The 12,470-nt window shown below is 58.9% G+C and overlaps 1 protein-coding gene across 2 annotated transcripts in view; it reads left to right on the plus strand.

Moving 5' to 3' along the window:
* Positions 1 to 10,682, plus strand: part of PHF21B (PHD finger protein 21B) — an 88,092-nt gene extending 77,410 nt beyond the window's left edge. For both annotated transcript variants that reach the window (XM_036931473.2, XM_036931474.2), the window contains exons 7-13: positions 1,197 to 1,273; positions 2,347 to 2,401; positions 3,497 to 3,519; positions 5,422 to 5,580; positions 7,180 to 7,255; positions 7,493 to 7,596; positions 8,521 to 10,682. In XM_036931473.2, coding sequence (XP_036787368.1) covers positions 1,197 to 1,273; positions 2,347 to 2,401; positions 3,497 to 3,519; positions 5,422 to 5,580; positions 7,180 to 7,255; positions 7,493 to 7,596; positions 8,521 to 8,739 — 713 coding nt within the window. In that variant the 3' untranslated portion in view covers positions 8,740 to 10,682. The remainder of the gene's footprint in view (positions 1 to 1,196; positions 1,274 to 2,346; positions 2,402 to 3,496; positions 3,520 to 5,421; positions 5,581 to 7,179; positions 7,256 to 7,492; positions 7,597 to 8,520) is intronic.
* The last annotated feature ends 1,788 nt before the right edge of the window (positions 10,683 to 12,470 follow it).

The raw sequence follows: 12,470 nt of genomic DNA on the forward strand, positions 1-12,470 counted from the left end.
CCGGGAGGTGGGCCCAGGCCTTCCCACCTTTTCATTGCTCGGCTCCCACTTGCTCTCTGTTGGCAGCCGGGGCATAGATGTGGGTGGCGAGGGACAGGGACGTGGCCCCGCCATCCAGACCCTGGGCTCCGTGACCTGGCCCTGGGGAGGAAGTCGTGTCTGCACACCCCCTCTGCAGGGCAGGGGGATGGACTGTGTGCTCTGAATTTCCCATCGGATGGAACACCCCTCCTTGAACTTGCTGCACTTGGCTGCCTCCTAGAGCTGTTTATGCTCCAACTTTGAAGCAATGGAGGCAGCAGTGGGTGTGGGGCTGGCCCTGCAGGTCATGTCAGGAGTCCTGTGTTCAAGTCCTGTTCATGCTGCTTGGAGCTCCATCCCCACTCTGAACCTCCATCTCCTCATCTACAACACGAGGAAAACTGTGCCTCTAAATTTTTCAGGGTTGTGAGGACTGACATAAAAGTGCCTTGCCAGTATATTTGTGTAGGTTATTACACTTTTTATAAATAGTCATTTGGAAAACTCTCCCCCCTGCCCATGGTACACTGAATATTTATTTGGACCCTATCTTCTTCCATTGGGTGTGGGGGGGTCCTAGGTGCTTTAAGGAAATATGAATAATATTGAAAAGGTTTAAAAGGAAAAATCAGGTCCAAGAGACAGAGATTAGAAAAAAAATGACAAAACAGCTACACACAGAGACCCTCCCGGGTTCCATCAGGCAGTCAAAGCAAAAGGAAGAAAGAAAACATTGGGGTTTGTGGCGTCCTGTGGGCGAGAGGCCACCTGGGCAGCGGGATCCTGCCTGGGCTCCCCAGGGGCCTCGCCTCTCCGCAGCTCAGCCGGGCCAGTGTCTGATCACTAGGCATCCATTGTCCCAGGGGTCCCAAGAGAGACAGCCCTGGGCTGAAGATGGCACACAGGGGACCCCATGGCTATCTGGATTCTGGATGCCCACCACCCTTCCGCCAGTGCGTCCTTCAGTCCGAGGCCCACAGATCTCAGATCTGTCCTGCCCCAGAAGGAGCAAGTCCTGGAAGCCACAGCCCACCCAAGGCCACTCCGGGGTGTGGGTGCTGGGCAGGCAGAGGCTACGTGGCAGGAGGGGACGGTGGTGCCCAGGGCTTGCAGAGGAAGGCTTTAGGGTTCCTGGCAGGGAGGGTCCAGTAGCCCCTGCATCTGTGCCTTTCTAGAAATCCAGAGCAAGCGCCAAGAGCGGAAGAGAAGAAGCACAGCCAACCCCACCTACAGCGGCCTCCTGGAGACAGAGGTGAGGCCCTGTTGCGGGTGGACGCTCCCTAAGAGCCATGTCCCCAGGGGCCAGTGCCTGGCACATTCCAGACTCAAGCTGGTGCTGCGAGAGACCCTCCAGGCCCTGGGAGTCTGGAAGACGGTGTCATGGAAAGACCCTCCTCAGCCCCGGGGGCTGGTCAGTCTGCACTGGTGAACTGGTACTCAGCCGGGAGGGAGGGCTTCCCCATGGAGCGGTGGCTGGTGCCAGCCCCCGGCTGCCCTGTCGGGAGAGCCCACCCGCTGCGTCCACCAGCTGCGCAGCCAGCTCACCTCCCCTTTCCCGTATCCTGCTGCTCCTGCTCCTCAACACGCCAAGTGTGCATTTTTTGTCCGCAGTAACTTCCTCCCCAATTTTCTCAGCAAGCATGTCCCTGAGACAGGGCGCCCCAGGCACTCTGCCCCTTTTGTAAGAATGTCATCACAGAGTCTGTCACCTCCACCCAAGGAAACCGTGTATTCTCTGTGCAAGGGTCCTGTTCCCTTCACAGCGCTCACTGGTGAAACAGACCACCCACTAGTCTGTGGGCAAAGCCACACCCAGTCCCCATCTGTGGTCAGGGTCAGAGGGTCAGAAAATCAAGAGCCACTCAGAGTCCTGTGACCTTTGAGCCCTGACACATACATAGCCCGACCACGTCGGGAGCGATGGGTCTAAAGCCAGTCACACAATGCTGGCACTGTCTCTGCTACAGCCAAGGCCTCCTTGAACCAAGATGTGGCCTGTGGTTCTAAAGCCACCTTTTGGAATGTACCAGAACCTACATCTATACATGATGCCCTAATCTGGGATCTCTAACATGTCCTTCCTAGTGGGACTGATGTGCCCGCGGGGAGCAGGAGGACTCCACGGCCTCCCAAACGGCTGGCCCACCTCTCCCCTGCTCCCGTGAACCCCGTATCTGTTCCCGTGTCTGCCTCTGGCCAGGGGTGTCCTCCAGCCCAGTCTGGAGCCCTGGGTAGGGAGCCTGTCCTGGTGAGTCCTGGGCAGAGGCCGTGTAGCCCAGGAGGGCTTCACACCAGTGGGTTAGTTTTGTTTTCTGTCCCCTGCAGAGGAAACGGCTGGCGTCCAACTATCTCAACACCCCCCTGTTCCTCACAGCAAGAGGTAAGTGCTGGTGGGCCCGGGGTTCTGCCAGGGCCACTGTGGGGCCAGTGGCCAAGTCGGCTTGGTGGCCCTGCACTCCTGGCCTGAGGCTGCTGGCCTGGCCTCATCCTGCTCCAGAGCAAGGGGTCTGAGTACCTGGCCCGCCCCACCCGCAGTAGGGACAGGCTGCTTTCTGGTGGGCAGCGTGTTACAGCTCCCCAGGCCCCCCGTGCCACGCCGCCTCCGTCCTCGTGTCTCCCTTGGGGAGGAGGCCGGTGGAACATGCTCCCACCTGAAGGGTGGGGAAGCTGGGGCCCTGAGCAGGAGAGCAGGCCGGGGTCATGCCCAAGGCCCAGACCAGGGCTTCAGGCTGCCGCCCCCGTCCCTCCCCAGGTGTGAATCCAAGCAAAGGCCCAGGCCACATGGTGAAGTGCCACTGTGGCAGGCACCGCCCACCCTGGGCCAACGGAGGACAGGGCAGGGCCTCCCTGCCGTCAGCGCCTCTTTCTGCAGCCCTCACTGCACTGGGGGCCCGGGTATGGCTGGCATGGCCCCTGCCCTGAGGCCCAGCCTGGGCCTTACCTGCTATACACAGTCCTGGGCAGGCCCTTCCTCCTCGTCCTCCACACAGGCAACAGACACCCCCGGGCTGGGCTGGCATATCGGCCCGCACCTCACAGACCTCACGTGCTGGCCCTGGGCAGCGAGAGAGGCTGGGCTAGATGCGGGGTGCCTGGGTTCACAGCCCAGCCAGGCCTCTGACTCCCAGTGTGGCCGTAGCCAGGCCCTCCCCCAGCTGCAGGCTCCCTCCACACAACACAGGGCTCGCCAGCTCTGGCTCAGGGCCTCCCATCCTAGGATGCACAGGCCCCTGCCTCCTCCGCCAGCCTTGCCCCTTTGCTAGACCTGTCCCCTGGTGGGTCCGGGCCATGACCAGGGCAGAGACCCTTACTCCCATCGTGCCCTGGGAGACAGTCAGCTGTCACTGGGCCTCGTGATACTCCCATGGTGCCCAGGGGCAGAGCCCCTGCAGCCCTGGGCCTCGTGTCCTCCAGTCCTGACTGGTGCTCCTCCGATGCCCTCTAACATGTTCTCCGCCCTTCTTCCCTGTGCTAGCCAATGAGGACCCCTGCTGGAAGGTATGTGTCCCCTAATCTTCACACCTGGGTGGGGAGGGCCCTGCTTCCCACAGTCTAGGTAAGGTCACAGCTGGCAGGGGGAGGGCCCCAGGGCCCTGTTGCCCCAGAGGAGCAGAGGCCTTCGAGCTCCATCTGTGCAGAGATCTTTGCACAATACCCAGGTCATGTTCCTGCCTGCCCAGCAGAGTCAGGCGTCACCACAGGGCTCAGACCACAGGTTCAAGCATGAGCCCTCCTTGCCAAATACTGAGGACACAGGGACCCCGGGAGCCAGAGGCCTGGATACGTGCCAGCCGGGCTCTACCTGGCTCTGCCCGGCATCACTGTGCGATGTCAGGTGGTGCTGGGCCCCTCTGGTCCTCACTGCACACCTCACAAGGGATTAGACTTGGTGATCCCCAGGGTCTCGCCCCACATGCCCACAGTTCTGTGACCCTGCGAGACCCCAAAACCCCATGCACACACCACGTCCTCTGCCTCCCGGGAGACAGGCTGGTCATGACCTCGTTTGCAGGCATGGCCTTAGAATTGATTCAAGGTTTTTCCTTACTAAGTTTCATATCTAATTCTAAAAGAATTTTCCAGTCCCTCCATGCCTGTAATGGTCAAGCCACTGAGCAGCAGCAGGTGACGGGTATAAACTCCAGTGACACCATGTTGGCAGCCACAGTAACCGCAGGGTCACAGATTGGTGGTGGTGGGCCTGGGCCGTGTGTCCACAGCCACCCTGTGCCCAGCCACTGTGGGCCTGGGGCAGGAGACCCCTCATGCCTGAGTCCCTTAGATGCTGTCCTTGCCCTGCCTCCAGATCACTGTAGGACCCAGGCAAGTGGCTCACCCCCCTGGGCTCTTGCACTAACATGAGAGGGGAACACAGGGTCCTTGAGGCCTCGTGTCAGTCTGCTGCCCTCTCCTTCGGGCCCGGCTCTGGGTCCAGTGTCCTTACAGCATGCGTCGTCCCAGGTGAGGGTGCTCTGCTCTCTTCCAGCTCTGAAGTTGGAGATGCTACCAGCACATAGGGACCAGCTGTCACTTGCAGGGAGAAGGGTTTCTGGCAGGTGGGGGAAATGCACTCAGATTTTGCAGGTCACAGGAAGCATGGGGTTAAGCTGCTCACTTCCTCAGGGCTCCTCCCGTGCAGCATGCTGGCTGGAGGGTAGTGAGCTCCCTGTCCCTGGACGTGTGTAAGTAGAGGCTGAACAACCAAATGAGGGTGACTCTGCAGAAGGAACATTTGAAGTTCCTTTTAAGGGGAAGTTGTGTGCCTTTTCCTGTTGATTCCCCCACAACCTGTGGGGCAGGTACCATCAGCCCACTTTACAGATGTGGAAACAGGGAGTACAGTAACCCACCCTGGATGGTGGAGGTGGCAGGTTAGACTGAGGTGCTGTCGAGAGGATTGAAGGGACCCGTGGGAGGTGCATCCAAGTCCCAGGCCCCGGCCGCCCTCCCCGGGGCACCGTACCCGTGAGGAGCGTGGGCGTGGAAGCCCTGTGAGATGGCCAGGGCCCTGCCCCCCAGGGTGTGGGCCTCCAGTACAGTGCGTTCCTAAGCCACGGCGGGGCCCCTGCTCTGACACTCACATGTGGAGTCCGGTCTCAGCTGGGGAGAGTCAGGCTTCCAGAGCCACACCAAGCCTGACTGTAATGCTTGGTGGCCCTGCCCCCTAGTGAGTGGCTTCAGGGGCACCCTAGAAGCCTGTGTGTCAGGCAGCTGCTCCTCCTGTTCCCAGGCCTGTCCCCACACTGTCACCCTCCAAGGCTGATCTCTGTCTCTCCCAGAACTGCTGAGAAACACTGGCGGAAGCAGGGTCACAAGTAGGTCAGGGTGGCCCCTGCCTGGGGGCCCCCATCCCCGCTCTGGGCCCGGCTGACCCATGCCCTCCCCTCCCTTCTCTTCCAGAATGAGATCAGCCACGATGAGCACTGTGCCACCTGCAAGCGCGGGGCCGATCTGCAGCCCTGCGGCACCTGCCCGGGGGCCTACCACCTCAGCTGCCTGGACCCGCCGCTCAAGACAGCGCCCAAGGGCGTGTGGGTGTGCCCCAAGTGCCAGCAGAAGGTGGGGGGGCTGGGTTACCTGGGGGGCGCCCTGCCTTCACCTTGCATCAGGGCCCTCGCCCACACACCCGAGGCTACTCCAACCCTGTGCCTCCGAGGGAGGGAGGGCAGAGGGGGCTGAGACAAGGGGCTGGGTAGGGGACCGGCTCTCCCAGCCTTGGCACAATTGCCGTTTGTGCCTGGATAGTCCAGTATGGGGCTATCCTGTGCGCTGCAGCATTTTAGCAGTGTCCCTGGCTTCTAGGTGCTTGTAGCACCCCGTCATAGCCATCCCCGACATGGCCTGTGAGGCACCTGGTGAACACTGAACAGAGGTGCCCCTCTGTGTCTCTCTCACTTAGTGAGTCCATCTCCGAGCCCCAGGTTCCCCCCTAGATGGAATTGGACAAGCTACTCAAACCATGAAAATAGTGCCACTTAACATATGCAGTTTCATAATGATGGCATGATGATGACACATAAATGAAAACCTGTCAAATTAGCAAAAAATGGTAACACTCCTGGTGATGATGAGGTGAGGCAGGCCCTCTTACATGCTGCAGTATTTTATCAGGAGCCTTAAAAACATGTGTACCTTTTAAACCCGGAATTTTGCTTTGGAGGATGGCCTGTAGGGTCAGACCGGGCATTCTTTCTGCCTCCCCTGCCCGGGCACGGCCCAGCCACTGTTTGCCTGCCCTTCTCAGTGGGGCCTGGCTTCCTCTCTCTTAGCCTAAGGAAATAATTCAAAGACAGATAAAATCCTGCATGCAAAATAGTCCCTCACACTTTATTTACAGAAAGGAAAAGATAGATGTTATGTGGTCATTGAAAATGATTTTGTACAAAGATTTTGCAATTCTTTGGGACTTGTTCACTATATGAAATTAACTTTGAAAAATTAAAAACAGGCTTTACAGCCTCTGTCTAGTTTGATCATCCGCTATCTGAGAGAACTGTATGCAGAATAAAAGACCCGAGAGGAAATACTTCCTGTGGGCTGTGGGTACGGGATGTGGCAAAGCTCCTTTGCTACAGAATGTATTATTCATTAAATCACAGGGGAGTTGCCTTTACCTCAAAAAAACACTAACTCTCGTGAGTGCCCCTCATCCTGGGCTTTGGGGAGATCTAGGGAGAGGGGGGTAGGGTGGGACATGTGTCACGGTGGGGCTGTGTCCCCTCTGGGGGCTGCTGGCCCCTGCATGTGACTGCCTGAGGGTCATAGCTCTTTGTGCGGGTCCGGAGAGAGAACAAGGTTCTGTTCCCCACTTGAGCCCGATGGGCCCTCCTCACTGGGTTCCCCGGCTGGCCTGGCCTGCCCGGGGCTGCTCTCGGGTCCCCAGGACGTGGGAGAGAACAAGTGGCTGTGCATGGCTTCCTTCCTTCAAGAACTGGTGCCCCTCCGTGCCAGGCACTGCGTGGGGCCCTGGTGATGAGCAGGTTCACGCCCTCACAGAGCTGCTGTTCCTGTTGCACTGTCTGTGAGGTGTGACCCCATCCCCCAGTCACAGCTGAGGAAGCTGCAGGTCAGGGAGCGTGTGTCTCCCCCAGGACTGTGCAGCCAAGCCGTGACAGGTCCCTGCCCACCTGCTTGCTCATTTCCCCATCTGCCCCCCAGGCCTTAAAGAAAGATGACAGTGTGCCCTGGACCGGGATGCTGGCCATTGTGCACTCCTATGTCACCCACAAGACAGGTAAGACACCCTTGGGGCAGCTGCTACCCTCCCTCCAGCCCCGCCCCAGGCCTCTGGGCCCATCAGAGGCTGTTCAGGCCAGAGCTGTGAGCAGCCCCTGCACTCGGTCCCACTGGAGAACAAGGCCGAATGGCCTGTAGGGTCAGACCTGGCATTCTCGCTGCCTCCCCTGCCCGGGCACGGCCCAGCCACTGCTTGCCTGCCCTGCTCAGTGGGGCCTGGCTTCCTCTCTCCTAGTCAAAGAAGAGGAGAAACAGAAGCTGGTGCAGAGAGGCAGCGAGCTGCAGGGTGAGTGCCGGCGGCTGGAGGAGCGGGACCAGCGCCTGGCCTCGGCGGTGAAGGTGCGTGGCTGGGGGGCGGTGCTGCCCTTAGAGCCGCAGGGTGGGAGTCCCGAGCTTCGCTGTCCCGCCACTGAGGCCCCAGAAGAAGACAGGCTCGCCTTGGTCACTCAGCCAGTAGGCGGGGACAGAGCTCGGAGACTCACTGGACAAAGAGGGACTGCGCATCTGGCTGTGCCCCTTCCCCGCGCATCGGCTTTGGCAAGGCCGCCTCTGAACCTGTTTCCTCTCGTGTAAAGTGAATACAGTTACCACTCCTGTAGGGCGGTGATAAACAAGATAGTGGTGGTGGTGGTGGTGGTGGTGCTGGGGGGGGCAGTGGTAACTGTGATGGGGGGTGATTAACAATGGTAAAAGCAGTGCCAGGCCCCAGTGAAACTCTCCGGATGTAGTATCTCATTTACTCCTCTCAATAAACTATGAAGAGACTCTGTGCTGATTCATGTCCTAGAGTTTGGGGCCCCGTCTCAGGGAGCTAGCGATTTGTCTGAGTAAGAACCAGCTTTAGCTCGAGGCATCAGTCCTTAGCCCTTCACTGGATCCCGTGATACCTATAAAGGCTAGATGAAGAGAAGCACGCGGCAGGCAGGACAGAGCGCAGAGCCGGCCGGCCACGCGAAGCTCTGTCTTCTCCAGCTGTGAGCTTCGCCCAGTAGGAGCAGTAGGTGCGGTCAGCCGGGTTCCCACACCCCTGCAGAGCAGGAGCCCTTCCTAGGCCTAAATCCTAAAACAAACTTCTCCTGTGTGTCTGAACTGCCGTTGAATCCCACTTTTCACTGCTGCCTCGTTTTCGTGAGGCCCCTCTGCCTGGTTTCTTTCGGGCCTCTTCAAGGAAAGGGAAGCTCTTTAGGAGAGAGGGCCGGTGGGGTGGCTGCCTGCACCAGGGAATTCTGAGACTCTTCTCTCTGATTCCGTCCCCACCCACAGAAATGCCTGGACCTGAAGACGAACCTGCTGGCCCGGCAGAGGGGCACCCAGTCGTCCTTGGACCGCCTGCGGGCCCTCCTGAGACTGATTCGGGGTGAACAGATGCTCCAGGTCACCATGACGACCACCAGCCCCGCCCCACTGCTGGCCAGGCCCTGGACCAAGCCCTCGGCAGCAGCCATGCACTCTGCCCTCCAGCACCCTCAGGGGCACAACTGACCCCGAGAGACCCATCTTCACAGCCACGGAAAGTTACTGGGACCCTGCTCACAAGACCTGAGGGTTCTGTCAGCCTTAATCCATAAACACTATGAATTTCAAACAAAAATAAAACCAGACAGAGACAGAGGACAAAGGGAGAAGGGGCTGTGTGGGAGTCCTAGAGCTGGGATGGGCGGGTATGGAGCCCTGCCCGCTCCCTTCCGTTCAGACGGGACACCAGGAAGCCCGTGGGGTGTGAGGGGCCCGGGCACACAGCCCCAGGGGTTGGGGGGCTGCCCAGGCCTCCAGCTTCTAGGTACAGCTGTCCCCATGGCCTCAGCTGCCCCGCAGAGAGGGAAGGGCAGAAGTGTGGAGGTGTGGAGGGGCCAGAAGACTGGGCAGGGCTACTAGTGTCCTGCGGGAGGGGCATCGAGACCCTGACACATAGCTGAGCATAGAGGTAGTTGGACAAGAAGTGGATAGCAATCTAGGTAGGACCCCGAGGGCCTCCCTCGCAGGGGCCCACTGGGGCTGGCCCAGGCCTGGGGTGTACCCAGCGCCTTCCCACAACCCCCGGCCCCTGCCTGTCAGTATTATTAGCATTAAGAATCAGAAATGTTTACCTTGAAAGCAGCTCCGTGCTGCACGCTCCCAAGGGGCGCCGTTCTGTCCCCCTGCCTGGCTTCCGTCTGCCCCGATGTCTTCGGAGCTGCCCCGCTGTGCCCCTCCTTCCAGCGGCTGATCTTTCTGGACTCTCTGTGCCATTGATGTATTGTTCTCGTGGAGTTCTTGGGCAAGGTGGAGCTGCAGCCATGCGGGGAAGTCATTTGGCAGGTTTTCTATTTGGGGTTGAATCATTCCACTTAGGACTGAAGCCTTTTATTTCTCCTTTCAAAGAGCCGATGAAGTATTCCGTTCCTCTTTTCTTGCCAGTACAGACACTATGCCAAAAAATAACTTGACATTTTTGTATGGTGTTTTTATTGTAAGATATTCAATGTGAAGCGGGGGGGGGACACTTGCTGACTTCTTTTCCTGCTTACAGGAGTCTCTGCTGCAAGGTACCAAGGGGGACCCCTCCGGGGGGCTGCCAAACTGGAGAGATCCAGAGGGTTTTTTAAAAAATGGGGTGAGGGTGGGGGAGGAAGGGCCATAGCCTGTGGAGGGCTTGGCCTTGGGAATGGAGGGCCTCTGTCCTTTCGTCTCCTTGAGCTGGTGAGAGCTGAGGGTGCGCATGCCATCCTGCGGGGGCCCATGTGTCCCAGGGTGGGCCATGCTGGCCCTTCACCCCCAGCAGCTTCTCCAGTCCCGAGGGACGCAGCACACAGGATAAGCACCCCGGAGCCATAGGGTTCCCACCCCCTGCATATCACATGGTGCCGAACTGCATGGAGTACACGTGTGCGTGTGTGCACGCAGCCCCCACCACCGCGTACACACACGCACACAGACAGGTGCAGAGCAAGGAGGCTGGCCAGAGTCCCACAGACTGCCACGGTCCCCTCTGTCATTCTCACGACTCCGGGAGAAACTGTGCTGTCCGATACAGATCTATTTTAATACACCTAACACTGGGTTGAACAAGATTTTTATATTCTTTTATTGAAGAACAAAGTGAACTGTGAGACACATGTCTTATATATTGGCTACTCTAGATGCCAGTTACGCATTACCGCGTGGCTTGCCATGTTCATGTCTTCAGGTTCCTTTTTGTGGGTTCGTTTTCCTTGGATGGGTTGAATTCGGTTTTTTAAAACATATCATGGGAGGATCTGAAAGGTTGGACCCGGGAGGGGTAGCTGCTGACGTGTCTTGAGACTTAGTTTTTTGGACCAAGGAGGACCGTCCAGTGGGTAGTGAGGATAGAGAAAAGTGTTTGTCCTAAATATGCCAATTAGTTTTCCTTCTGTACGATTAAATTTGATGATTTCAAAGTCCTGTGGTTTTCGTTTTCTTGCCTTCAGCAGAGAGGCCCTGGGAGCGCCCGGGGCAGGGAGGTGGGACCTGGAGAGCCAGAAATGGGGTCCTGTGCCCACCCCAAGGGAGGGGAGCTCTCGGGGCACCCTCCCCTGGCGGATCCCCAACCCCAGCAGGCCCTGCGGCAGCTCGTAGGGCAGGATCGCTGGCCACAAGAAGCAGAGACCTGCCCGACCAGGCGCTGTGCGGAGCTGTGCCCACACCGCTCTCGTTTCTGCTTCTCTGGGCACATTGTGATCACCTGCTTTTCCTGCCTCCCAGGCAGCACAGCACACAGGACCCACAGCCACCCTGGGGCTCAGTTCTTGGCCGTGAAGGAGAGCCGTCCACCTGGGAAGGCAGAGCCCCCTGCTTCCAGGCTCCAGGCTGTGCAGAGGCCTCCAGTGGGCCCAGCAGGTGAGGAGCCTGCCCCTGGACCATCAGCGGGGCCCAGAGTGGGATCCGATACCAGGTGACCGCCCACTGGAGCCCTGGCCTGGGGTGGGGCAGGCGGGTCCCTTGGCAGTGCAGGTCTGTGACAGTCCTGGGCTGACACAGTGGGGCCCAGGGTTCAAGTCAGCTCTGCCTGACCCCCAACTGCAAGCTCTCCGCCCACCCGAGCCTCCCTGGGAGCCAGCCCAGCCCAGGCCCTCGGGGCCTCTGCGAGCCCTTGCCCTCCTGGCTGAGGGGCTCAAAAGACCCGACATTCTCGGCCTCGGATTTTCCTCCCACTCTTCTCGATCCTTTCCAATCAGGCTGCCCCTCCCCGCGTTACTCCCCTGGAACTGCCCAGATCAAGGTCGGTAATGACCTTCCTCTGCCAGGTTATTGGGGCTCTTGTCCATACCTGGCCTCAGGGCCACAGAACACCTTAACCACGCCCTCCTATTGCAAGAGGCGCCCAGAACCCTGACTGCCCAGTTTTCTCTGGCCCGCTTGCCTGTCTCTTCTGTGCTGCTGCTGAATGCCGGGGGGCCCAGGTCTCCTGAATTTCTGGCTGGCCTCATCCAGCCTCCTGGTTTTCTGTCTTGGCTGGTGGCTCCCCAGCTTTCATCTCTCCTGGACCTCTGCCACGGACTCCCGCTCACATCCAACTGCGTGGCCAGCCCCGTGGATGTCTGGGCATCTCAGACAACTTAGCCTCCCCGAGGCCAGCACTCCAGGACTCTCCCTCCACACCTAGTCATTAGCCAGTCTGTCAGCCAGGCCCTCAGAAAGTGAGCAGGTGGGGCACACCTGGCTGTCCGTACCAACAGCCTTAGTGATACCCATCATCTCACCTGGATTTCTGAGGCAGACACAACATGTTCTCCCCATCCCACCGCAGTCTGCTGTCAACCCAGCAGTGTGACAGTGCCCCTGTTAAGCCCTGCAGTCACTTCCAGCGTGCTCAGCAAAAGTTCAAGTCCTCCAAGGCCACAGGCACCGTGTACTCTGCCCTTCAGTTGCCTTTCCTGTTTCCACTTCCATCACTCTGTTCCAGCCACATGGCCTCCTTGCTCTACCTGGAACCTGGGCACGCTCCCTCTGCAGGGCCTTTGCACATGCTGTATCCTCACCAGGCCTGCTCTTCCCCAGCTGTCTGTCTCCCTGACTGGCTCCCCACTCACTTGGGGTCTTGACCAGTCCCCTCTCGGTGCAGCTGTCCCCAGCCACCCTCACTACGCATCTCCTTTCCTTCCTTGCTCCAATTTCTTAGACTTTCACAGTCTATGATTTACTTTTATGTTTTTGCCTGCTTCACAAAGGCAGGGAACTTGGTCAGTTTTCCGAGCATCTAAGACAGTGCCCGG

The sequence above is a fragment of the Manis pentadactyla genome, chromosome 10, assembly GCF_030020395.1.
Source record: "Manis pentadactyla isolate mManPen7 chromosome 10, mManPen7.hap1, whole genome shotgun sequence".
In the NCBI taxonomy this organism is placed as follows: Eukaryota; Metazoa; Chordata; class Mammalia; order Pholidota; family Manidae; genus Manis; species Manis pentadactyla.